This window comes from Hemitrygon akajei, chromosome 7 (assembly GCF_048418815.1).
Source record: "Hemitrygon akajei chromosome 7, sHemAka1.3, whole genome shotgun sequence".
NCBI classification, from domain to species: Eukaryota; Metazoa; Chordata; class Chondrichthyes; order Myliobatiformes; family Dasyatidae; genus Hemitrygon; species Hemitrygon akajei.
The window spans coordinates 36,860,265-36,884,915 of record NC_133130.1 but is presented as its reverse complement, the minus strand read 5'-3'; the positions used below and the strand labels follow the sequence as shown (position 1 = coordinate 36,884,915).

Genomic DNA, 24,651 nt, shown 5'->3' with positions numbered 1-24,651 from the left:
TCTTATTTGTTCTGTATTTCATTGAAATACATAATTTGTAGCTCATTTAAACATAGTTTTTGTTAATACTCTTTCAATGTAATTTCGGCTAATTGGGTCAGCCGCTTAATTGTGCCAAAATGTACTGGTCCTGATGTTCCCAATTAATCGAATCCACTGTACCAGGAAGAAGATCGACAGCTGCTAAGCTGCAAAATCGTATAGATAGATGACCTATTGGATTTTTAGATTGAAGATAGAAGTTGAGTGATTTTAATGTTTGAGCCGAAACTCTAGTTCAAAACCCACCAAGCTAACAAGATTATATAATAGACCCCTAGGTCAGAACAACCTTTGATATTTTCACATAACTGTTGTATTAATCTGTTATAACCTCTGAGTCTTCCAGGATTAAAATGGAACAAGATCGTTAGCCAACTATATCTGTTGCAAAGTGCAGATTTCATACAGATGTATCGAGAACATATTTGGAAATAAGTAAAGTTCCATCTTAGCAATGGGTTCTCAAAATTACTTGATTTTACAGCTGTTTTCAAAGAAATGTTTTGCACGGCTGCTGCAAAGTTTATATTGAGCTATAGTAAAAGATAGAGTCATGGAGTCATACAGTGTAGAAACAGGCCCTTTGGACCATGTGTACCACAAGATCCTGGCTGCTAGTCCCAGTTGCCTGCCCTCAGCCACTTCTTCTGTCATCTCATTCCTGTTGAGTAAAAAAAAAAGTTACCTCTCAAGTCTCTTTTCAAATCTCTCCCTCCTTGTATCTGGGCCCTCTAGTTTTGGACTCCCCAAACTTGGGGAAAAGACAATGATTGTTCTACTTATCCATACCCCTCACGATGTTATGAATTTTTATATGGTCACCTCTCATTCTCTTATGCTCCAAGAAATAAAAATCCAGCATGACCAACCTCTCCCTAAAACTCAGGCCCACCAGCCAGGCAGCATCCTCATAAATCTCTTCTGCGCTCACTCCAGCTTGACAAAGACTATCCTATAAGCTGTACACAATCCTCCAAGTGTGGTCTCAAGTGACTTATATAACTGAAACATAATGTCCCTACTCCTAAACTCAGTGCCCTGACTGATGTTAAACACCTTCGTCACTACCCTGTCTACTTACACAGCCACTTCCAGTGAGCTGTGCACTTGAACTCCCAGTTCCCTCTCTTCCACATCACTTCTCAGTGTCTTACCGTTCACTCTGTGGTCCACCCTGGTTTTATTGTTCAAAATATATCACTTCACACTTACTAAATTGAAACCAATTGACCACTCTTCAGGCCATTTTAACCTCCTTCACTTTCACATTGAGTTGCCAGTCCTGCCCTTGTGTCCCAGTTCATCCACCATTACCTGGTAAACTCTGTGCATTGAACTAGGTGTAAGTTAAAGCAGTGATCCTATCTGCCCTTTTACTGTAAACATGGCTACCCTGATTGCTAGGTTCACACTGTTTGGTTGCAATACATATCCCTACCATCTTATTGACTTCACATTCTCGAGTTTCACCCCCTCTCAATCGAATTTAATTCCTCCCTGGTGGGAAAAGCAAATACCCTCACAGCGATATTAGTTTCCCCCTCTGGTTCAAGTACACCGCATCCCTCTTGTACAGGTTGCCCCATTCGAGAAGAGATCCCAGTGATCCAAGAACCTGAATCTCTAACCCCCCCCACACTCAGATCTTCAACCATGTAATCATCTGTTCACTCTTCCTATTCCTGGACTCATGGAGTGATCTGGAGTTCAATATCCTCATATCCTCCATTTGAATTTCTTACCCAACTCCCTGTGCTCATTTTGCAGGACCTCATCCCTTGCTCTGCCAGTGTTGTTGTACCAACATGTACTGTACACCAACCTTTAGCTGTCTATCCTGTCCTTGAGAATTTTCTGCTGCCACTCCGAGACATCCTTTAACCCTGGCACCTGAGAGGCTACCCACCATCCTAGTATCTCTTCTGCAGCCACAGAATATCTTGTCTGATCTATATATTTATTCCTTGGAAGGGATGAAGCCGGACTTTTAATTTAGAATACCTGAGTAAATGCCATTTTTGTAACTGGATAATGTTCTGGAATTCCTGTTGGTGCCATGGATATAGCATTCCACAATTCTGTGTAGTATTTTCCTATAATTTGTAAAGGGTTGAAGCAGTGGGTCAGGAAGAAAGCTCACAGCCACTTTCATAGGTATTTATAGACTGTTACACCCAGGTACTGAATGACTTTGGCTGCAGATATTATGAGTAATATTCTGCTTGGATGGTGCCACTTTTCAATAAGGTCTCAGCAGAGCCTAAAGACAAATTCTACAACAGAGACTGCTGTAGTCATGGTCTGTAGAAGGCTATACTATTAAATTTCAATGGCACTGGTTATTTTAAATATATTTTCTGTAGCTTGCGTAACAGACTTCCCAAAAATCTATTACATAATCATTGATCTAATTTGGGTTTCTAATAACAGTTTCATTGGCACAACCAGTAGAATCGTATTTTGTCTTTGAACTGTGGCTAAAAGTAGATTAATAAGTGAAGGTTTATTTTCCATTCCACCAAACATATCTGGAAAAGAAACAGCCTCCGTAATTGTATCCAAGGCACTTTGTTGGTATACTCTGGTGCTTATATATTCATCTAACTTGTGTAAATTGTAGCTGATCTCCTGCAGAAATTTCACTTTCTCGTTGCAATTCAGGTAGGCTGGTGATGTAAAGCAATGCACTAACCGTGATGCTGAGTTAAACCCAAATTCCATGTAATATTTCATATTTCCAAGCTGTTTTGTAATGGAACCATGTATAGGGCACACAGACGTTTATTGTATACCTTCAGATTAAAACCAAAATTTAAACATTTAAAAGCACAAGCAGTTAAACTATTTAATTCATAATAATTCTGAAGGTCTAAATAATGGTTACTCGTACAGTAACCATTAAAATAAATGGCCTGAGTATTCCTGATCTGGTTTAATTTAGTAGATTCTGTAGTAGAGACTGGAGAATCTTTTAAAAAACCATGCTTCATTGCTGGAGCCTGAGGAATCCGATGTCAGTATAGTCAGGTCAACGCTGCTTGATAAGCAGGTGTTTTCAGCATCCTCTTTAGTCTCAGAGCTTCAATACTGGTACCTTCTGCGTCTCACGTTCCCAACATGTTTTTTTTTGTTCTCCCCTACTGTGAGGACCACAGTAATGTTACCAAGAAACCTTGGCCTACCACAGATACTCCCTCTGTTCCCTTTGCTCACTTTGACATGAAGTGTTGAGTCTGGTCCTCTCTGTCTGTAGCTGAGTGTTTCTGGCATCTTCTGGTTTTGTTTCTGATTTCCAGTTTATTCTTTCAACTTGGAAGTATTTGTTCCGCAGTGGGTAATTTTTCTACAGTGGTAGTTATTGGTTCTTTTTATTCTTTCTCATGATGACTTGCTAATGCAAAGTTTGGTGCTCTAACACAACATTTGCTCAAACATACTTCTAGTCCCTGCTCCTATCTCAAAATGAATTATGATTACTGGAAGGGCTGTAACAACCACATGTGGGGGTTATTATGCTGAGTAATCATACAGATTGCTAATCTACAAGTATCACAGTGTTCAAGATTAACCCTTTACACATTCATAGGCACTATTTACCAGACCTCTCTTTATCCAGAAACCCAAAATTGGAAATCACTTGCAAGAAGGAAAATTATATAAATTATTAACATCACACTTGTCATTGGAAAACTGAGCAAATAAAATCAAGCTAGGTTGAGAACAACAGCTCTAAATATCAGTTGTAAAACGAGTGACTAATATTGGTGACCGTAATGGAAGTGAGAAACCAACCCTGTTGCAGTATTTTATAATTTCTTGTAATTCATTCTGAGCATTCTCTGAAACTGCAACCTATTTTCTATATTAGATGCTTGTATTCTGTTCTGTACACTGGTGGTGAATGAACTGATTTAGTCAAGATAGTTATGTAAATAATCATTATTTTTTAAAGAAACTAATTATTCTCATTGGTCAGTATTGACAGCTAACTGCACAGCTCTTTTCCTCTGAATGGTGCAGACCTGTCTGAATTTTGTATAAGTACTTTACAGTTTACACTGAAACTTTTTCCTTCCTTCTGGTTGCTGATTGGTCAGCTGTGCTTTACTAAAACTTTCTTTTTCAACTTTAAGCTTATTTTCTCCTTCTGGGTTTTTAAAATTCAAGCCACAGGTAACGTACTGATTAAACATTATAGTTTTATAGGCCTTGTCAAATTACATTTGTTTAAATTAAATGAACTGATTTATATTCAGAACTCATTACAAATTCTTTTTCAGTGAAATCAGCTTTTAATGTAAGACTCTGCAATTCTTAAAAGGCCTCACTGTTTCCAGTATCCTAACCTTGGCAAGGTTTTATTTATTGAGTATGAGATACTGTTATTTGCTGTTTGGGTGGGGAATTATTCTGGCCAGAATTTTGCATTCCTACGTTTCCAAAGTTCAACTCCCAAACTTGGCTAATAGTCAGACTGGGCTGTGTTTCAATGTTTTGAGGCTTAACCGATTCTCAACTGAGCAGCCATTCTGATGATTGTGAAAAAGGGAGAAGAGGTAAAGTCTGAAAAAGAATATACTTCACGTATTAGATTGAGATGTCTTCTTTTATTGCCTGACCTAAAATATTTCTTTCATGCTATTTTGCTCATCAATAAGGTTGTGATTAACCTCAGATTGCTGTAACATTTTAGAGCATTCATTAATAAAGGAAGAACTATTATATTGTGTCTCAGTCATTTCACACTGTCATAAGGACTGGTCGATCGTACTGTTCTGTGCATCTAACAATGAAACAGGCATCGGGTTGGGAGGGTTTGAACTGTGATCAATGGGAAAGCCTCTATTCTCACAGATTCAGGAAGAGTATTTTTGTCTGCTTTATTTTCTTTGTCTCACCCAGAATTTTTTTACAAAAATAGGCTTTATCTTTATTATTTTCCAGACTTGGTCTAAAGGAAATCAACTGTTTCTGCTGTGAAAACTATGTGTTGTTTAGTTTCTCAAAAATTAAGGTTTGAAGCCGTTCCAGCATCATTAAACTGCTTTTCAGTTTGCTTGAGGAAAAGTGAAAATGACAGTGTCATGTGCAACATTTCAGGCCTGTGCTTTTTATTACATTTCCCTTAGATAGTCTATCAGCAGTAAAGGATCTACTCACGGGACAAGAAATCAGCCAGGAGACGTCACTGGTGCCACTGACCTGAAAAATGTGACAGGAAGTGTGTAACTATAGGATTTGACTCCATGACTCCATTTTGCCTACTAATTAGCAAAGTAACTGTGTTAATCAGGCTATCTTTAAACTGCTGAGTTAATATTTGGCAAACAAATTCACATATCCAGTGTAAATCAAATTTCAACTTTGCTCTTGCTCCAGTAAAGTATAATTATGCGAGGCCTCAAAGCTGGCCTTTTGCCCAGATCTGGTTAATCGTCAGTGTGACTTTCTGCTTAATTCCATTTGTGGCCCGCTCTCTGAAGTGATTTTTAAATTTGGATTTTTTTTTTAAGTGCACAGGCACTATTAATCTTATTATAAAAGCATTTTTTAAAATTTATTAAGAAACTGCTGGTGTATATTAACAATAAAGAAAATATTAAATTTTTGAATAGCTTACAATCAGTTTAAGCACTGTTAGCGGATTGGATAGTGATTAAAATGCTTACACTTTATGATAAACCATCTGTAGTATTTAATAAAGAGTTACTTGTCACTCTTAAATAAAAAACAATATTTTAAATCACAATATTAGAAAATTCAAATACACAATTGCTGTAGATTATGGTAAACTGTATGTTATTTATGTAATCAGAATCAGGTTTATTATCACTGTATGTGTCGTGAAATTTGTTAACTTAGCAGCAGCAGTTCAATGCAATACACAATCTAGAAGAAAAAAATAAATAATAATAATAAATAAATAAATAAATAAATAAGTAGCATCAATTACAGTATACATGTATTGAATAGATTAAAAATAGTGCAAGAAACAGAAATAATATATATTTAAAAAGTGAGGTAGTGTTCATGGGTTCAATGTCCATTTAGGAATTGCATGGCAGGGGAGAAGAAGCTGTTCCTGAATCACTGAATGTGTGCCTTCAGGCTTCTGTACCTCCTACCTGATGGTTACAGTGAGAAAAGGACATGACCTGGGTGCTGGAGGTCTTTAATAATGGACGCTGCCTTTCTGAGACACCGCTCCGTGAAGATGTTATGGGTACCTTGTAGACTAGTACCCAAGATGGAGCTCACTAGATTTACAACCTTCTGCAGTTCTTTCAGTCCTGTGCAGTAGTTGCCCCATACCGGACAGTGGTACAACCTGTCAGAATGCTCTCCTCAGTACATCTATAGAAGTTCTTGTTGATATACCAAATCTCTTCAAATTTCTAATGAAGTTTAGTTGCTGTCTTGCCTTCTTTATAACTGCATTGATGTGTTGGGACCAGGTTAGGTCCTCAGAGATCTTGACACCCAGGAACTTGAAGCTGCTTCACTCTCTGCACTTCTGATCCCTCTGAGGATTGGTATGTGTTCATTCATCTTACCCTTCCTAAAGTCCACAATCAGCTCCTTCATCTTATTGACGTTGAGTGCCAGGTTGTTGCTGCAGCACCATTCCACTAGTTGGTATATTTCGCTCCTGTCTGCCCTCTCGTCACCATCTGAGATTCTACCAGCAATGGTAATACCTTCAGCAAATTTGTAGATGGCATTTGAGCTATGCCTAGCCACACAGTCATGTGCATATAGAGAGTAGAGCAGTGGGCTAAGCACACACCCCTGAGGTGCGCCAGTGTTGGTTGTCAGCAAGGAGGAAATGTTATCACCAATCCACACAGGTTGTGGTCTTCCCGTTAGGAAGTCAAGGATCCAATTGCAGAGGGAGGTACAGAGGCCCAGGTTCTGTAACTTCTCAATCAGGATTGTGGGAATATGGTATTAAATGCTGAGTTATAGTCGATGAACAGCATCCTGACATAGGTGTTGTGTTGTTCAGGTGGTCTAAAGTCGTGTGGAGAGCCATTGAGATTATGTCTGCTGTTGACCTACTATGGTGCAAGGCAAATTGCAGTGGATCCAGGTCCTTGCTGAGGCAGGAGTTCAGTCTAGCCATGACCGACCTCTCAAAGCATTTCTTCACTGTAGATGTAAGTGCTACCGGACGATAGCCATTAAGGCAACTCACGTTATCCTTCTTAGGCACTGGTATAATTGTTGCCTTTTTGAAGCAAGTGGGATCTTCCACCTGTAGCAGTGAGAGGTTGAAAATGTCCTTGAATGCTCCCACTAGTTGGTTGGCACAGGTTTTCAGAGCCTTACCAGGTACTCCATCAGGACCTTCCACCTTGCAAGGGTTCACTCTCTTTAAAGACAGTCTAACGTCAGCCTCTGAGACGGAGATCACAGGGTCATCAGGTGCAGCAGGAATCTTCACAGCTGTAAGTTATATTCTCTTCCAAAGTGGGCATAAAAGGTGTTCATCTGGTAGTGAAGCATTGCTGCCTTGTCCAAATCTTCTTGGTCCTCACTGCTAGTGCTGCAGTCTCAGTTTCTGCCTGTACTCAGGGAGTAGAAGTACAGCCAGGTGATCAGACTTCCTGAAGTGAGGGCGTGGAACAGCATGGAAGGCTTTCTTGATGGTGGTGTAACAGTGGTCCAGTGTGTTGCTTCCTCTTGTATTGCAAGTGATCTGTTGATGGTAATTGCTTAGTGATTTTTTTCAGACTGGCCTGGTTAATATCCCCTAAAACGATGGTGAAGGCGTAAGGATGCGCTGTTTCATGCATTTTGATCCCATTGCTCAGATTATCTAAAGCGTGATTGACATTGGCCTGAGGTGGAATGTATACTGCTCCCAAAATGATCCCAGAAATATCCTGTGTTAGGTAAGCAGGACAGCACTTAACTGCTAGATATTCCAAGGCTGGTGAGCAGAATTGGACAGCATTGATATTTTTGTGCACCAAGAAGAGCTTATCATGAGGCATACTCCTCTACCTCTGCTTTTGAGAGATTCTACAGATCTGTCCTGAGGGTGTATAGTAAATTCTTCTCTCTGAATCGCTGCATCCGGTACAGAAGGGGTTAACTGGGATTCTGTCAAACAAAAGACACACGCAGTCCTAATGTCCCTCTGATTCAGCACCCTAGCTCTGAGATCATCGATTTTATTCACCGAGACTGCATGTTTGCCAGCAAGATAGTCGATATTGGGAGTTTTAAAAGCCCGTTTCCTTAAACGCACTTGTATCCTTGACCTGCAGCCATGTTTTCTGTGTGGAATCCTACAAGGACGAATCCAGCCCAAATCAGCATTGTTTCCTTCAGTTTTAATCAGCGATAGTTTGTTTAAACGCATGAGACGTCTTTGTTGACTGTACTGACCTTGGAAGCAGTTGTGTGTTTTAGTTGTAGTAGTAGCTGTATCAGTAGTCTTTTTAGCTGTAAGTGAATGTTGCCAGAAAATTAACAGGAATGACATGCTTTCTGCACCAGGATCTCTGATCATGCCAAAGTATTCACTCTATCTCAGTGAACCTTTTAAAAACTCTCTCCAGATATGTTGAAGTTTAGAAAATAAGCTTAAGGAAATCAAAGTATTGACCATAAACCAAGGACTTCAGCAATCAGCTCTGAAGTGGTGGGATAAAACAGGTAGACTGACTCCTTTCTGCCTGTGCTCTGTGTGGTTAGAAAATCAGCTTTCCAAGCTAAGTCAGTCAGCGACTGGTCACTTCCAGTTTCTCCAAGCTGTTTTTGAATTTTATTATAATTGTGATATTATTTGCTAGATGAAAGAATGCAATGAGGTATTTTTCAAGTTTGCAACATTTAAGTTGGGAGACACAAATAGTATGAATGGGAGGCAGAAATTACAATACAAATGAAAGGTTTGAGCAAATTGCAGAGTAATGTTAAGGAGGAAAACAGTAAATGGCAGGGCTTTGAGGAGTGTGGTAGAACAGAGGGACCAGGGAATGCAGATCCATAATTCCTTGAAAGTGGTGTCACAGGTAGAAAGGGTTGTAAAAATAGCTTTTGGCACATTGGCCTTCATAAATCAAAGTATTGAGTACAGGAGTTGGAATGTTATGTGGAAGTTGTATAGGACATTGGTGAGGCCTGTTTAGATCATTGTGTGCAGTTTGGGCCACCTACCTGCAAGAAAGATATTAATAAGATTTAAGGACTACAGAGAAAATTTACAGGGATGTTGCTGGGACTTGAGGACATGAGTTAAAGGAAAGGTTGACTCTATTTCCTGGAGTGTAGGAGAATGAGGGGAAATTTGATAGAGTTGTACAAAATTCTGAGGGGTTTTCCACTGAGGATGTGTGAGACAAGAACTCGAGGTCATGGTTTAAGGGTGAAAGATCAAACACTTATAAGGAACCTGAGAGGAAATTTATTCACTCAGAGGGTGGTGCAAATGTAGATTGAGCTGCCAGTGGAAGTGATGGATGTGGGCTTGATTTCAAAATCTAAGAGAAGTTTGGGTAAGTACACAGATGGGAGGGGTATGAAGGGCTATGGTCCAGGTCCACGTCCATAAGAATAATAATTCAGCATGGATTAAATGGGCCAATTGGGCCTGTGTCTTTGCTGTTGTGCTGTATGACTCCATTACATGAAATCATAAACTTGAATCTCCCTCCAATATTTGAATCATATCAAGTTGGTCATGAAACATATCAGCTCCTACCGGAAGAATGCCTTCAATCCACTCCAATTTGTCTACCATCACATCATGTCAACAGCAGATGCCATTTTATTTGCTCTTCACTCAGCTCTCGATAACCCTCTTTGTGCAACTGGATCCTCAGTTTCCTCACTTACACATGCAACAGCATCCTCCACAATCAGCAGCAGCACAGGTGCACCTCAATGCTGAACTGTTTCCACAACCTATGGACTCACTTTCAGGGACTCTGCAACTCGTGTGCTAATTGTTATTTATTTATTGTATTGTTATTATTATTTACGTGTTTGCATTGTTACCTTCGTTTGCACACTGACTGTCAGTCTTTGTGTGTAGATTTTCATTGATTCTATTGTATTTCTTTGTTGTACTGTGAATGCCTGAAAGAAAATGAATCTCAGGGTAGCCTATGGTGGTGTACAGTATACACACTTTGATAATAAATTTACTTTGACCTTTGAACTCAGAATCTGATCTGAATTGAAGAGTTTGAGGTGATTAGGAAGCCACATCACTGAGAACATATATATATATAATGTAATAAAACAGTATTTTAATGTTAGCCTTCATCTCAAAGAGACTGGAATTCTGTGCGAAAGTAATGATTTAGTTGTGCAGAGTCTTAGTCAGATTTAATCTCTAATTCTGCATTCAGTTTTGGATGCTGGTCTTTGGTAGATATATTGGCCTTGTAGGGTGAGTCAGACCAGTTCTGAAGCAGGTGAAAACCTGGCCAGCAGGAGCCATCTCTGCTCTTCAAGACTGCTTTGAGAACACTGACTGGCACATGTTCAGAGAGGCTGCAACCGATGGCGACTCTACCAACTTAGAGGAGCATCAGTGACCAGCTACATCAGCAAGTGCATTGATGATGTAACTCTGTCCAAGACCATCACTATACTCACTAACCAGAAGCCATGGATGACCGCGAAGGTGCATGCGCTGCTGAGGACCCGTGACTCTTGCCTTGAGAGCAGATGACAAGGCAGCCCTAACAACAGCAAGGGCCAAACTGTCCCGGGCCATCAGAGGGGCAAAGCAGCGAGGAAGACCACCCCTCCTACAAATGACCAGGTGCTGTGTCTCACCATGGCTGATGTGAGAAGAACCCTGTGCAGGGTCAACCCACGGAAGGCTGCTGGACCAGACAACATCCCTGGTAGAGTGCTCAGAGGATGTGCAGACCAGCTAGCAGATGTTCTCACTGACATCTTTAACATCTCCCTGAGCAGCGCCACCATTCCAACGTGCTTCAAGGCCGCCACCATCGTCCCCGTGCTGAAGAAGTCTTCAGTGTCCTGCCTAAATGACTACCGTCCCGTTGCACTCACATCCATCATCATGAAGTGTTTCGAGAGGCTCATCATGAGGCATATCAAGACCCTGCTGCCCCCTCACTGGACCCCCTGCAGTTTGCATACCGTCCGAACTGTTCAACAGACGACGCCATTGCCACCACCCTCCACCTGGCCCTAACCCACCTGGACAAAAAAGACACGTACGTTCGAATGCTGTTCATTGACTTCAGTTCAACATTCAACACAATCATTCCTCAGAAACTGATTGGAAAGCTGAGCCTACTGGGCCAGAACACCTCCCTCTGCAACTGGATCCTGGACTTCCTGACTGGGAGACCTCAGTCAGTCCGGATCGAGAGCAGCATCTCCAACACTATCACAGTGAGCACAGGGGTACCCCCAGGGCTGTGTGCTCAGTCCACTGCTGTTCACTGTGCTGACCTACGACTGTGCTGCAACACACAGCTCGAACCACATCATCAAGTTTGCCAATGACACGACCGTGGTGGGTCTCATCAGCAAGAACGATGAGTCAGCTTACAGAGAGGAGGTGCAGGGGCTAACGGGCTGGTGCAGAGCCAACAATCTGTCTCTTAATGTGAATAAAACAAAAGAGATGGTTGTTGACTTCAGGAGGGCACAGAGCAACCACTCCCCGTTGAACATCGACGGCTCCTCGGTAGAGATCGTTAAGAGCACCAAATTTCTTGGTGTTCACCTGGCAGAGAATCTCACCTGATCCCTCACCAGCTCCATAGCAAAGAAAGCCCAGCAGCATCTCTACTTTCTGCGAAGGCTGAGGAAAGTCCATCTTCCACCCCCCATCCTCATCACATTCTACAGGGGTTGTATTGAGAGTATCCTGAGCAGCTGCATCACTGCCTGGTTCGGAAATTGCACCATTTCGGATCGCAAGACCCTGCAGCGGATAGTGAGGTCAGCTGAGAAGATCATCGAGGTCTCTCTTCCAGCCATTTCGAGCATTTACAATACTCCACAAAGCAAACAGCATTATGAAGGACCCCATGCATCCCACATACAATCTCTTCTCCATCCTGCCGTCTGGGAAAAGGCACCGAAGCATTCGGGCTCTCACAACCAGACTATGTAACAGTTTCTTCCCCCAAGCCATCAGACTCCTCAATACCCAGAGCCTGGACTGACACCTTACTGCCCTACTGTCTTGTTTATTATTTATTGTAATGCCTGCACTATTTTGTGCACTTTATGCAGTCCTGGGTAGGTCTGTAGTCTAGTGTAGTTTTTTTCTGTGTTGTTTTTTACATAGTTCAGTCTAGTTTTTGTACTGTGTCATGTAACACCATAGTCCTGAAAAAACATTGTCTCATTTTAGTATGTACTGTACCAGCACTTATGGTTGAAATGACAGTAAAAGTGACGACTTGACTTGACTTGACTCAGGTCACTCCTGAAGATGTCAAACTATAGGGACATGTTGCAGAAATTTGACGTTATTCCTTTCAGTGATGATTTAATCAGATATGAAGAATTTGATAGCCTAGATGCTAGGAAGTCTTTCACGTGATGTAGAAATACAGTGCATTTTAAGCGACCTTGTCCTAATTTAAAGATTGAAAATCATTTCTGTTCATGCAAAACAATAGCTCAGTCTCTCAAAAGTCCATGCATCATTTGAAATTTGAAACTGGGATTTTTCATTGGCAAGGCAGTTACTGCAATTTAGGTGGGGCTTGCGTACTAATGTGTCATCAAATCAGTGAAGCCAGCTAGAGGAGGTTGAAGGGGCCACTCTTTTCCCTGTATTGCAAGAGGAAGTAGTCATTGTCATAGAAGAGAATTCTAAATAGACATTGCTATATTAAGTAAAAGGAAATTTTAAAATTGACTTGGAATGGAAATATTAGTACACAGACATGACTTACAACATGATGTTATCAAACTCATAGCTAGCCAAATATAGAGTCATAAGTTGGCAGCAACTTTGATAGCAATCAATGGATAATGAAATGACCTGATCCCAATGAAAAGGAAAGTGAGAATATTAACAAGAACTTGTATCACGAGAGAGTAGCGCTTAATGTGGTTGCTGTAACTTGATTTGAAATCACAGTGGTGAATTTGTAAATGCAGTTTATGGATTTAGAAAGAGTGATTCATTCGTACAGGATGTCAGAACTGCATGGTTATAGTTGTGGGCTGAATACTTACAACTAGGAATGTTGGATTGAGTCCAACACACTGCAGTCTATGTGACTTTTTTTGAATAGGAAAGTTTATTTATTCTTGATTTTTTAATTTTTTTGTGTGGGTGTTGCTGGCAAGCTTATATTCATTGGCCAGGCCTAATTATCTGTGAAGGAAGTGGTAGGACGCCTTCTTGAGTAGTTGCAGAGTTTGTAGGTCCTCCTATACTTTTAGGTAGGTGAGTCCAAATTTTGACCGAGCAGTAACAAAGAAAGGGTGATATCTTTTCATGTCAAAGTGGTCAATAACTTAATGGGGAACTAGAGGGTAATAAATTTTTCAGCTGCTGTGTCCACTGCCCTTGTCCTTCTAGCTCAGTCCTGCCACAACTTGGTTATCAGTAGTTGGTGACAGGTGCTACTCAAAAACAAGATCACTGTCCCATTCCAATACTTCTTTATAAATTAGGTAGATGTGGATTTGTTCAGCTTTTATGAGTAGGACATGCTTGAGCAAGCTTCTGCTTTGTAGGGTAGGTAGTGCTAGCCTAGCCAGCTGGAGCATAAAGCTTTTGCTATACTGCTGGCATGTTTTGTTGGCCAGTAGTCCCTTGAGTAATGAGAACCTGAAAGGATGGAAAGGGGGTCATCTTTTTGAGGCATCTGGTCAAAGATGGCTACGAATGCTTTATCCATATTTTCTTCATGTATGCTGGGATAAAATTAGCAATGAGAATGGGAATGTTCATAGAACTACCCATTCCCATAGTTTTTCAGTTGTCTACCGTCATTCTTGAGTGGATGTGGCAAGACTGGAGAGTTTATGTTTAATTCTGCATGTTGTTTGTAATCTCTATTAAACTCATTATGGTGGAGCTTCACTTAAAGATATACTTGGTGCTGTTGCCAATCTGCTCACCTGCCATTTTCAGTGATCAAGGATGGGTTGGCTGATTTGACAGAAACAAGAGAATGAGGGATAGGCTGTGACTGACTATTCAGGTTGGAGGAAAAATACTTCTGGTGTTGGAGGTCTGCATGGCTTGGTGGATGTCCAATTTTGAGCTGTGTCAATGAATTGCAGAAATGAAGCACTAAACATTTATGCCATCATGTTGTATGAGATGGTGCACGTGAACCGGGACAAATTCCGTTTTTGAACTTGAGTGCATTTAAGGCTTTGAATCAGTCTATTGCCTACAGTCATTGCTCAGACTTAACCAGGTGATTAGCTTTGAGTTGGACATGAACTAGCTTTGTTATCTTGAACTAGCAGTGATTTGTTGAACAACCCATTTTAATGAAAGGAGAAAATACTGGAATCATCTAGCAGGTTAAACAAAATCTGAGGAAGGAGAAACATTCATTGTTGTAGGTTTGAAGATTCCTTGTCAGATCTGGTACGTGAACTGTTTCTTTCTGCATTACATTAAATGTTAAAGGATGCATACATCAGGAGGTTGTTTATCAACTACACCTCAGCATTTAATGCTGTCATACTGAAAGTTAGTCAATAAAGGCATGACCTTGGCCTCAATAGCTCCCTGTACAATTGGATCCTGGATTTCCTCACGTGTAACCCCAGTCAGTTCAGATTGGCAACATCAATTCTACAATCTCCATCAGCACAGGTGCACCACAAGGCTGTGTGCTTAGCCCCTGCTCTACTCACTAAGCACAGCGCCAGTGCCATTTTCATGTTTGCTGACAACACAACTGTAGTAGGCCAAATCAAAGGTGGTGATGAACCACCTCATAGGAGGGAGATTGAATATCTGGCTGAGTGGTGGGACAATAACAACCTCTTATTCAGTGTCAGCAAAACCAAAGAGCTGGTTATTGACTTCAGGAAGTGAAAACAAGGGCCCATAAGCCAGTCTTCTTCGGAGGATCACAGAAGGGATGGGTCAGCAACTTTAAGTTCCTCTGTGTTATCATTTCCGAGGACCCAGCATGTAAGTACAGTTATGAAGAAAGCCCAACAGTGCCTCTACTTCCTTAGGAGTTTGTATGATATCTAAAACTTTGACAAACTTCTAATGTGGTGGAGGGTCTGTTGACTGGCTACAATTCAGCCTGGTATGGAAACACCAATGTCATTGAATGGAAAATCACACAAAAAGGAGTAAATTTGGCCCAGTCCATCTTGGGTAAAGCCCTCCTCTTCATTGAGCATATCTACATGGAGCATTGTTGTAGGAAAGCAGCATCCATCATGAGGGACCCCCCCCCCCCCCCCCAGCATGCAAGTCATGCTCTCTCTCGCTGCTGCCATTAGGATGAAGGTACAGGAGCTTCAGGACTCACACCATTGGGTTCAGAAACAGTTATTACTCCTTAACCATCAGGCTCCATCAAAACCAAAGGGGATAATTTCACTCAACTTCACTTGCCCCGTCATTGAAATGTTCCCACAACCTATAGACTCACTTTCAAGGACTCTTCATCTCATGTTTTCAATATTTATTGCTTATTTATTATTAATATTATTATTGCTTTATTTTTGTATTTGCGCAGTTTTTTGTCATTTGCATATGCATTTGAACGCCCAGTTGGTCTGGTGTTCCATTGATTCTACTACGTCTGTTATTCTATTCTGGATTTATTGAGTATGCCTGCAAGAAAATGAATCTCAGGGCTGTACATGGTGACATATATGTACTTTGAACTTTGAGCTTTTGAACTTTGTTTCTCTTACCACAAATATTCAGTGGTTACAATGTTTTCTGTTTTTATTTCACATTGCCTGCTTTTCTAGTTGAATGTGAAAAATTCCGTGCTCACGTTTTCCAAGGTACACAACGGTTGTTCAACTAGCAGCATGGACAGCACGGGGCTCAGCATGGGGGTACAGATAGTAGAGCAGCTGACCTGGGATCAGCACTGACCTCCGGTGCTAGCTCTGTGGAGATTGCATGTACTTCCTACGACCATATGGGTTTCCATGGAGAACTCTGAGTCCCTAACACATCCAAAGCTGTTCACATTACTGGGTTAATTTCCCCTTACTTTGTGTGCAAGTGACAGAATCGATGGGAGAATAAAATAATGTGAACGGATTTATGCTATTTCATTTTACAAATATATGCATTTATTAATTTAAATTAATATACATTTATTAAATAGTATAATAAATAGGCATCCGTTAGTCTCATGAGACCATGGATTTACGCCTTGGAAGGTTTCCAGGGCACAGGCCTGGGCAGGGTTGTATGGGAGACCGGCAGTTGCCCAAGCTGCAGGCCTTCCCCTCTCCATGTTGTCCAAGGGAAGGGTACTAGGACCCAAGCAGCTTGGCACCGGTGTCGTCGCAGAGCAATGTGTTGTTAAGTGCCTTGCTCAAGGACACAACACGTTGCCTCAGCTGAGGCTCGAACCAGTGACCTTCAGATCACTAGACCGATGCCTTATCCACTAGGCCATATGCCAACTGTATAAATGTGTACTTAATGGTCGCTATAGACTCAGTGGACTATGGGGCTTGTTTCCTTGCTGAAAGATTATTTGATTCCTTTACCATGTCAACCAAAAACAGGTTATCATTTTATCTTCTCACTGTCTGTGAGTCTGTGCACGCTTCATTTAACTGCCCTGCTTGCCTTCACCTCCCTATACTTCAAATGTAATGGATTAGCAGTGGACTGTTTTGAAGTTTCGTGAGTACATGAAAGATGCTCTCTAAATGCTAGTACTTTGATTTCTAAGTTTATACTTCCCACATCTTTCATGAAATGTGATCATTCTCAGCTTGGTACATCGATCTTACTGATCTTTGCCTGTTGTTTCATTGCAGGGAAGGACGGTCCATAAAATGGGCCGAAGTGGCTTGGCAAAGAAGGTTCTGAGAGATGCCGTTCAGACTCTGTCAACATCCCATGAGGCCTGGAACAGCTTGGGGGAGGTGCTGCAAGACCAAGGGGAAAATGAAGATGCTGCGGAATATTTTCTTACTGCCTTAGAGCTAGAAGCCAGCAGTCCTGTTGTGCCATTTACTGTCATCCCAAGAGTACTTTGAAATTAATCACATGGGTCACTTTTTATAAAATTTTGCACATTCCAACCCAAAGATTTAAATTACTGACTCCTAGAACAGAGTTCAACTATGAAGTATTAGGAACAATTGAGCAAGATTCTCCAGCCATACTTTTCCCAAACTGAATTGTGCACCATTGCCCAACTTTGAATGAACCCCAACTACCAATCCTAACGATCCCTCACCTTCAGTGCACTTTGATAACAATTGTAATGTCATAACATTCAAAACAATCGTTCAGAGACTGTATTAAGCTAATCATGGTACATTTATGGAATCAGCTCCTTACACTGAACAATACCCAGGATTAAGCAAGAGCATATTTAATTCACAGCAGCTCTGGCAGCATCTTTCCAGAATTGCTTCACCATGGTCTATGAAGCAAATGTGACTGGCCTCAGTCAAATGCTAATTTCAGTATTTTGCAGGGCCTGAAAGTAAGAATTTCTGTCTTTAATCCCTTCATTGGTGGTGAAGTGATGTTTATATCTGAGACCTTAGTGTTGTATAAGACATTTAATACTCTTTCACGGCAAACAGCAAACAGCTAATTTATAGAAACATCTTTCAAATTGTTTGATTCACAAACCTCACAAAGCTTTCATAATGTTTGAAATTGTATCTGGTAACTAGTCGCACATTTTTATTGTAAATTTTATATATAACCATTTGGTTTGAATATTACTTACGGTAATTACGTTTGCCAAACTTTGTGTTCACCTCTTCCATCATTTGTGTATGATATATTTATTTTCATAAATCTTTCCCTCAATACATAATAGTAATTCCACACCCCTAATGCAAGCATGACTTTCAAAATGAGATTCTTTCAGTTTTATGTGGTCTGTTTTGCAGCAGACCTAGCACGGGGAAAGCTATTGGCACAACATTCAATGCATCAAACTGTCAGGAAGACAATTTATTCTTAGTTCATTGCTTCCTAACTGCCTGATCAGTTAGCTAATCAGATATCAGTTATTGTCAGACAATATTCATCCAGTGTGTGTTGGGGATTAGCCTTTATGCAGTGCCTACAATGTCCAAAAGTATGTAGTTTATGTAGTTCTTCCAAAAGTTACTCTTTCTCCCACTCTCTCCCCCTCCCCCTCCCCCTCTCCCCCTCTATCATATATTTATAAATTTATGTAACCCCCCTCACCAGGGCTCATATACAGACTTGGCTAATTCTGTTAACTCTGCTGACAGCCACGTGATTCAGCAGTGAGAAAGCAGCCTTTCATAAACAATATGTGTCTAGGGCTGGTCTGATTTGGGGTTCAACCAAACAGGAATGTTATTATGTTCTGATTAAAGAAACCTCAATTTGAGCAAATAGCATGTAAATACTGCCCATGCACAGTTATCAGTAGCCCAGATATGACAGATTGTGCAACATAAAATTATAAAGAAAGTATATTTGCCAAATGTTGAACTTTAACAAACAGTTACAGAAAAAGAAAAAGGGCCTATTATAGTTAAATCAGGCCGATGTGCACATAGTATTGGAGTTCATACTGGAGTAGTTGGGGTTGTGTGAAAGCACCCGCCACATTCCAAACTCCCCTTGAAAGCCATCTTGAATGAACTGTCTCTCTCACGAGTATTGCTCCTTCCTCCTTCAAGCTATTCATCTACACAAAGCACTTCTTGCGACTGGGAATGTCCTTCCAACGGCATTCTGCACAGCATCTTCGCTCGTGCCCTACTCCACATCTCCTGGCAAAAGACCCCAAACTAGACTACTGTCCTTCAGAAAACTCTTTCCCCACAGCTCTCCGGAACTTTGCTCACATCTCACAATCCTGAATGGCTGACACAACATTCCCAAGTTTGACAACATAGGTCCTTATCTTAGCTGAAGCCAAAACACGCTTTCCAACATAACACACTGATTTTACAGAAAACTTGATATAAACTACCTCATAGCATAGCAATAGAAATCTTAACCAGGGTATTACATACATACATACACACACATACATATAAATATCTTTTGAGAATATTTAATGTTGACAATGAGAAATGTTCTAGAGTACAATCTTTTTATGCAGGGTCTCTGGAATTACAAGTAGGTTAGAAGGAGCAATCATTTAGCAATCTCATTTACCAAGAGTCTGGCAGACAGAAATAACATGTTGATGCAATAATGGTTTTTCAGTGTGTCACTACTGAGCATGGAAGCCACACTTACAAACCCTGTCACATCTCAGAATTTGCATACAATCCATCATCTTCAGATTCCCATATCAGGAAGCTATAACGAAATTAATCATAATTGGGGCAACAGAGAATCGTGTTACTTCTGTCCAGAATCACACTTCATTGTATTGTGTGAAGGCTTTGGGTTTAAAAGATGACAAAATGGGAAGTAGTCTGGTGAAAGGAGGAAATTAGAACCTTGCCTCATTTTACTGAATACCAACCAGATCTCGGCTCATAAGAAAACTAAGCACCACCCAATGCAAGTTTCATGAGATGGGTTTATTTTCATCTTATTTTCATCATAATGAGCAGTAACCTCTACTCTTGCTGGAATTTCCACCTTATTTTCATCATAATGAGCAGTAACCTCTACTCTTGCTGGAATTTCCAGTTGTCGTAACCAGCCAGTTCCTCATTTGTTTTGCCATTGCTCAGTAGAGAGCTTTTTCTACACTTGGTTTCCCAATCACCCATTTTCCCACCATTCTGCACTTGAGTTACAGACTTTGAATAAAAATGGACTGTTTATAATTGCTTCCTTTATAACATTGTCCCATATCCAGCAATATGAAAGCATAGGTTTAGATTGCAGACTTGTGCGTGGATATGATGTGAACTGCAGCTTGTGCATAATTGAATGTTTCAGTTACAGCTGAGTATGTTATCCAGTTTAAAACTGCAACCACAAAAACATATAACTCGTATAGTTGGTGCAGGTGCAGACAACAGCATCCCAAACAGACCAGCTGTAACCCCATCAAAAGTGTGCACACTTATTTCACTGTTGTCACTGTTTTGCTGTGCAGGCTCTGAGCACTGGCTCCTGCACAAAAAACACATGCAGGTATTCTAAAGATTTTATTTGCACTTTAACACATTGGGCTGTGGAGTCTTCCATGATGTGAAGGTTGGTACAAATTGCTTAAATATTTTGTCATTTTGGCAATCAGTCAGAATTAATTCAACTAGTTTGAGATGGAGTCATATAAACATGAAAACAGGGCCTTCAGCCCAACAGGTCAATGCCAACCAAGATTCCCACTTAAACTAGTCCCGTTTGCCATCTTGGCCCATATCCCCCAGGGGTTCCCAAACTGGGATCCACTGACCCTACGTTTAACGGTAAGGGCCCATGGCATAAGAAAGGTCAGGAATCCTTGCTGTAAAACTTTTCTGGCCAAGTACCTGTTAAAGTGCTTTTAAATACTGTCTTACTAATGACATCTATCCTGCAACCAGTTGCTTGAGATCCATCACCAGGTAATCTGGTGTGGAAGGAGGAGGGAGAGCAGGGTAGCAGGGAGGATTAAAATCCCATTTGAAATAACTCCCATGTTCAGCTCCTTTCTTATTCCATTCACATGGTGTATCGTCATGTCAATTTAACAGCAGCTAATTGACTTTGATTTGAAGATGATAAAAGTAGCAAGATCAGAATCAGTAATTATTATATCAGTTTGAAATGCAGTCACGTGGTAGACATGTAGAGGCAGGAGACTGTGAATGAGCCTTCCAAGCCAGCAATTCATCCTGTTCTCCGTCTCCTCACCCTCCTTACCACTTCCTGCTCCTCCGTCTCTGAGCTTTCCTTTATTTGGGACTCAGCTGCTGTTAAGTATAAGATATGATAGCAACTGAGAGTATAGCGTCACTAAGCGAGATTACGAGAAGTTTATTGAGTTCAAATATTCCTCACACACTGTCAACTTAGAAACAGTTAAACTTGGAATCCTGAAAGGTTCTTAATTTGATGGGACTGAATCTTAATGAACGACAGTGTGTTTCCGTTTTCATTTTCACTCTCTTCTTCGTTGGTCATAGATTTATACAGTATGGGAAAGGCCCTTTGGTCCAACTCTCCATGCTGACCAAATTGCCTGCCTGAGCTAGTTTCATGTATCTGCCGTGTCCCATACTTCTTCAAACCCCTTGCTCTCCGTGTTCCTAAAAGTCTTTTAAACATCATTGACTATCATGATGCCAGCATTCTGATTTAGATCTCCAGGTGGAATACACAAAGGTCCTTCAGTAATGTGGACTGTATTACCTCTGGCATTTAGTACATTAGTGGTTGGCACTTCATTCTCTCTCGTCGCCGCATGTTGATTTTGTAAAATAACACGCCTGCTTTTGCTGCTTGATCTTAAAAAATCTTCAAGAAATCCTATTGATTGTTTAAAATTGATTATTTTACTGCATTGGAGCCTGCACAATCATTTGCTGTCACTAACAATGTCTGCCAGTTATTCTTCCATTCACTCTAAGACACTCCCCTGCCAGCTGAAGACCATCTGAGGTCTGTCAGAATTAAAGAGGGAAATTTATTTTTTGTAATTGTAACTTTTTATTAGGAGGTGGTGTCAGTTTAGAGATCAACTGATACTATGAAATAGCATCCTTGCTGAGGCCTGCAGTCTTTTGAACAGTGACACAATATTTACTTGGGTTTCAGTTTCTCATTTCCTGCACTGGGTGTAAGTTGTCTAGAGCCGACTCCAGAAACTTGGAAGACGCCATTATTAATTCACATCATGGACCACTCTAGAAGGCGCTACTGGTTTGCTGTGTTATAAAACTGTATAATGCCAAGGGAAATATACTTCTGACAACTTGATCCTGCAGATCATTAATACCTGTCACACAAAAATCATCTACTGTTAGTAATCTGGGACTTCAGAAATTGTACAAGAAGTGTGAAGTAGTTAATTTGATCCAGGTGTTATTCAGGGAATGAAGACTGGTTTTTAACGTAATTTTCACAACAAAGGGACTGATTAAATATTTTACTAGAACCTGTCACGAGGTACGTGTTTGAACAATATTTATTTTGCTGTATATAAGTGCACTCTAGCCAGCTGTAGCTGGGAAACAACTGTATCAGATGTGGTTTGAGTACTTCAGCCGTTGCTTTTGCAATGTCCTTAGTGCACTGAGTTACAGTAAATTAATGTGATTCCTGTATCTAAAATCATCCAAAATGTATTTAATGCTATTTTGAAATCACAATCTGTTATGTTGTGTAACTATTATGCCTTATAATAGAGTGAATTTTATAGGTTAGCCAATAAACTCTATTTGAGTTGCCCAATGTTTTCAGGACATTGCTTCTCAGGTACATCAATGAGAGAGTTGATTGGTTTATGATTGATATCTTTAAGTAATTAATCATTCTAATGAATACTTAGATATAATATAGCACACTTACTTAATATTTCATGAGAGGAAAAATAAATCAGCCATGATCAAATGCCAAGAAGGCGCAGAGGGCCTAATGGCCTAATTCTGCTCTTCACAGTTGGAATTTTGCTTCTGACTCTTGTAGAATAGGACTGCACGGTCTTTATTTGGTTGTGCCTTCATGATGGGACCTGTGACATGCCCATCAGTACCTCTGCACCTTACATGTACCAGTTTGATGTGATCTAAAGCAACACGCACAAAATGCTGGAGCAATTTAGCAAATCAGGCAGCATCCATGGAGGGGTGTAAACAGTCAATGTTTGGGGCCAAGACCCTTCATCAGAACTGAAAAGGAAGGGGGCAGAAGCCAGAATAAAAAGGTGGGGGAGGGGAGGGGAAGGAGTACAAGCTGGTAGGTCTCTAACTTCCAGTAAATTTCCCTGTTCCCTTTCTCCCCTCATCCATTCTGTACTCTGGTTCCCCTCTCATTACCAGCCAATCATCTTCCTGTGGTTCCTCTCCATTTTCCCTTTCTTCCATGATCCACTGTCCTCTTATTAGAGTCTATCTTCTTCACCCCTTACCCCTTTTACCTATCACCTCCCAGCTTCTTACCTCAAACCCCCTTCCTCACACACCCACCTTCTCAGTCCCCCAGTTTCACCTCAATATTTCCAGCATCTACAGAACCTCTTGTGTTTATGTTCTTATCTAAAACTACATTTCCTCACATTGGAAGTATATGGGCCTGGCTATCAGGTGGTTGCCTATATAAAAAAGTAAGAACTATACCGAATGATTGTTAGATCCAAGTGCCACTTCCTGATGCAAGAAGCAGTTTTCCCATCTATTTATCTTAGGGAAAAGAGCAAGTTGTAGGAAAGCTGAAATTGAGTATAAAAACAAGATTTTAGGGTGCATATGTTGACTAACCCACTGTTAGAGTGCAATTGCATCAATAGAAAGACACGGATAATGTTTTACAACACAGTCTGCCAGGGTTGCTGGTAGAGGCTGATACCATAGGGACATTTAAATATTGTTAGATAGGCACATGGGTGTAAGAAAAATGTGGATTATGGACTGTGTAGGAGGAAGGGGTTGAATTGATCATGGAGTGTGTATGTTAGTAGACACAATGTCATGGACTGAAGGGCCTGTACTGTTCTGTGTTCTATGTTCTGCAGTCCAAATTCCCAGACTTATAACAGTTGCATGCCTCCAAACATATTGTTATGCTTCAATTTTGGGATGCTTGACCATGTGAGATTAACCTGGCTCAGAGAATTATGGCCGTCATTGTAGGGGGCGTTTTATGATCTGGATTTGCACACAGTGTTAATGTAGGATGCAGTCATTATGTAGTGATTAAATTATGAAATAAATTGTTCTATGTAAAAATTGCTTCGGACCTCGTGTTGCTGATGTAACGCTTTCACTTGTTGATGATTTAATGATTAAAGAAGTATTAAAGCTTAATTTCTCCCATATTTGATTCACAGAGTAACACAGTATAGAAACAGGACCTTTGGCCCAATTCATCCTTGCTGACCAAGATGCCCAGCTGAGCTAGTCCCATCTCTCTCATCCTTTCCAATATGTGTACGTGTCCAAGTGACTTTTAAATATTAGTTTATCTGTCTCAACCACTTCCTTAATTATCTCATACTATACTCACACCAGCCGCCATTTGAACAAGTTGCCCCTCAGATCCAGTTTAAACCTTTCTCCTCTCATCTTAAAACCTAAACCTTATTGTTTTTGAATGTATTTTCCCAAGAAAAAGACTCTGCTCATTTACAAAGACTGTGCCCCTCATGATTTTACACACCTCTAAGAGATCATCCCTTTGTCATCTACTCTTCTAGCCTGCCCTATAAGTCAGTTCCTCAAGTCCCGACATCATTCTATTAAGTCCTTGCACATATTCTAGTTTAATGATATCTTCCCTACAACTGGGTAACCACTATTGTATATAATACTCCAGGTGTGGTCTCACCAATGTCTTGTACAACTGCAATA

General features: G+C 40.6%; 1 protein-coding gene across 5 annotated transcripts in view; it reads left to right on the top strand.

Moving 5' to 3' along the window:
* Positions 1 to 24,108, top strand: part of LOC140730350 (tetratricopeptide repeat protein 7A-like) — a 260,040-nt gene extending 235,932 nt beyond the window's left edge. For all 5 annotated transcript variants that reach the window (XM_073050646.1, XM_073050642.1, XM_073050644.1 and 2 more), the window contains one exon: positions 17,008 to 24,108. In XM_073050646.1, the coding sequence (XP_072906747.1) occupies positions 17,008 to 17,229 (222 nt within the window). In that variant the 3' untranslated portion in view covers positions 17,230 to 24,108. The remainder of the gene's footprint in view (positions 1 to 17,007) is intronic.
* The last annotated feature ends 543 nt before the right edge of the window (positions 24,109 to 24,651 follow it).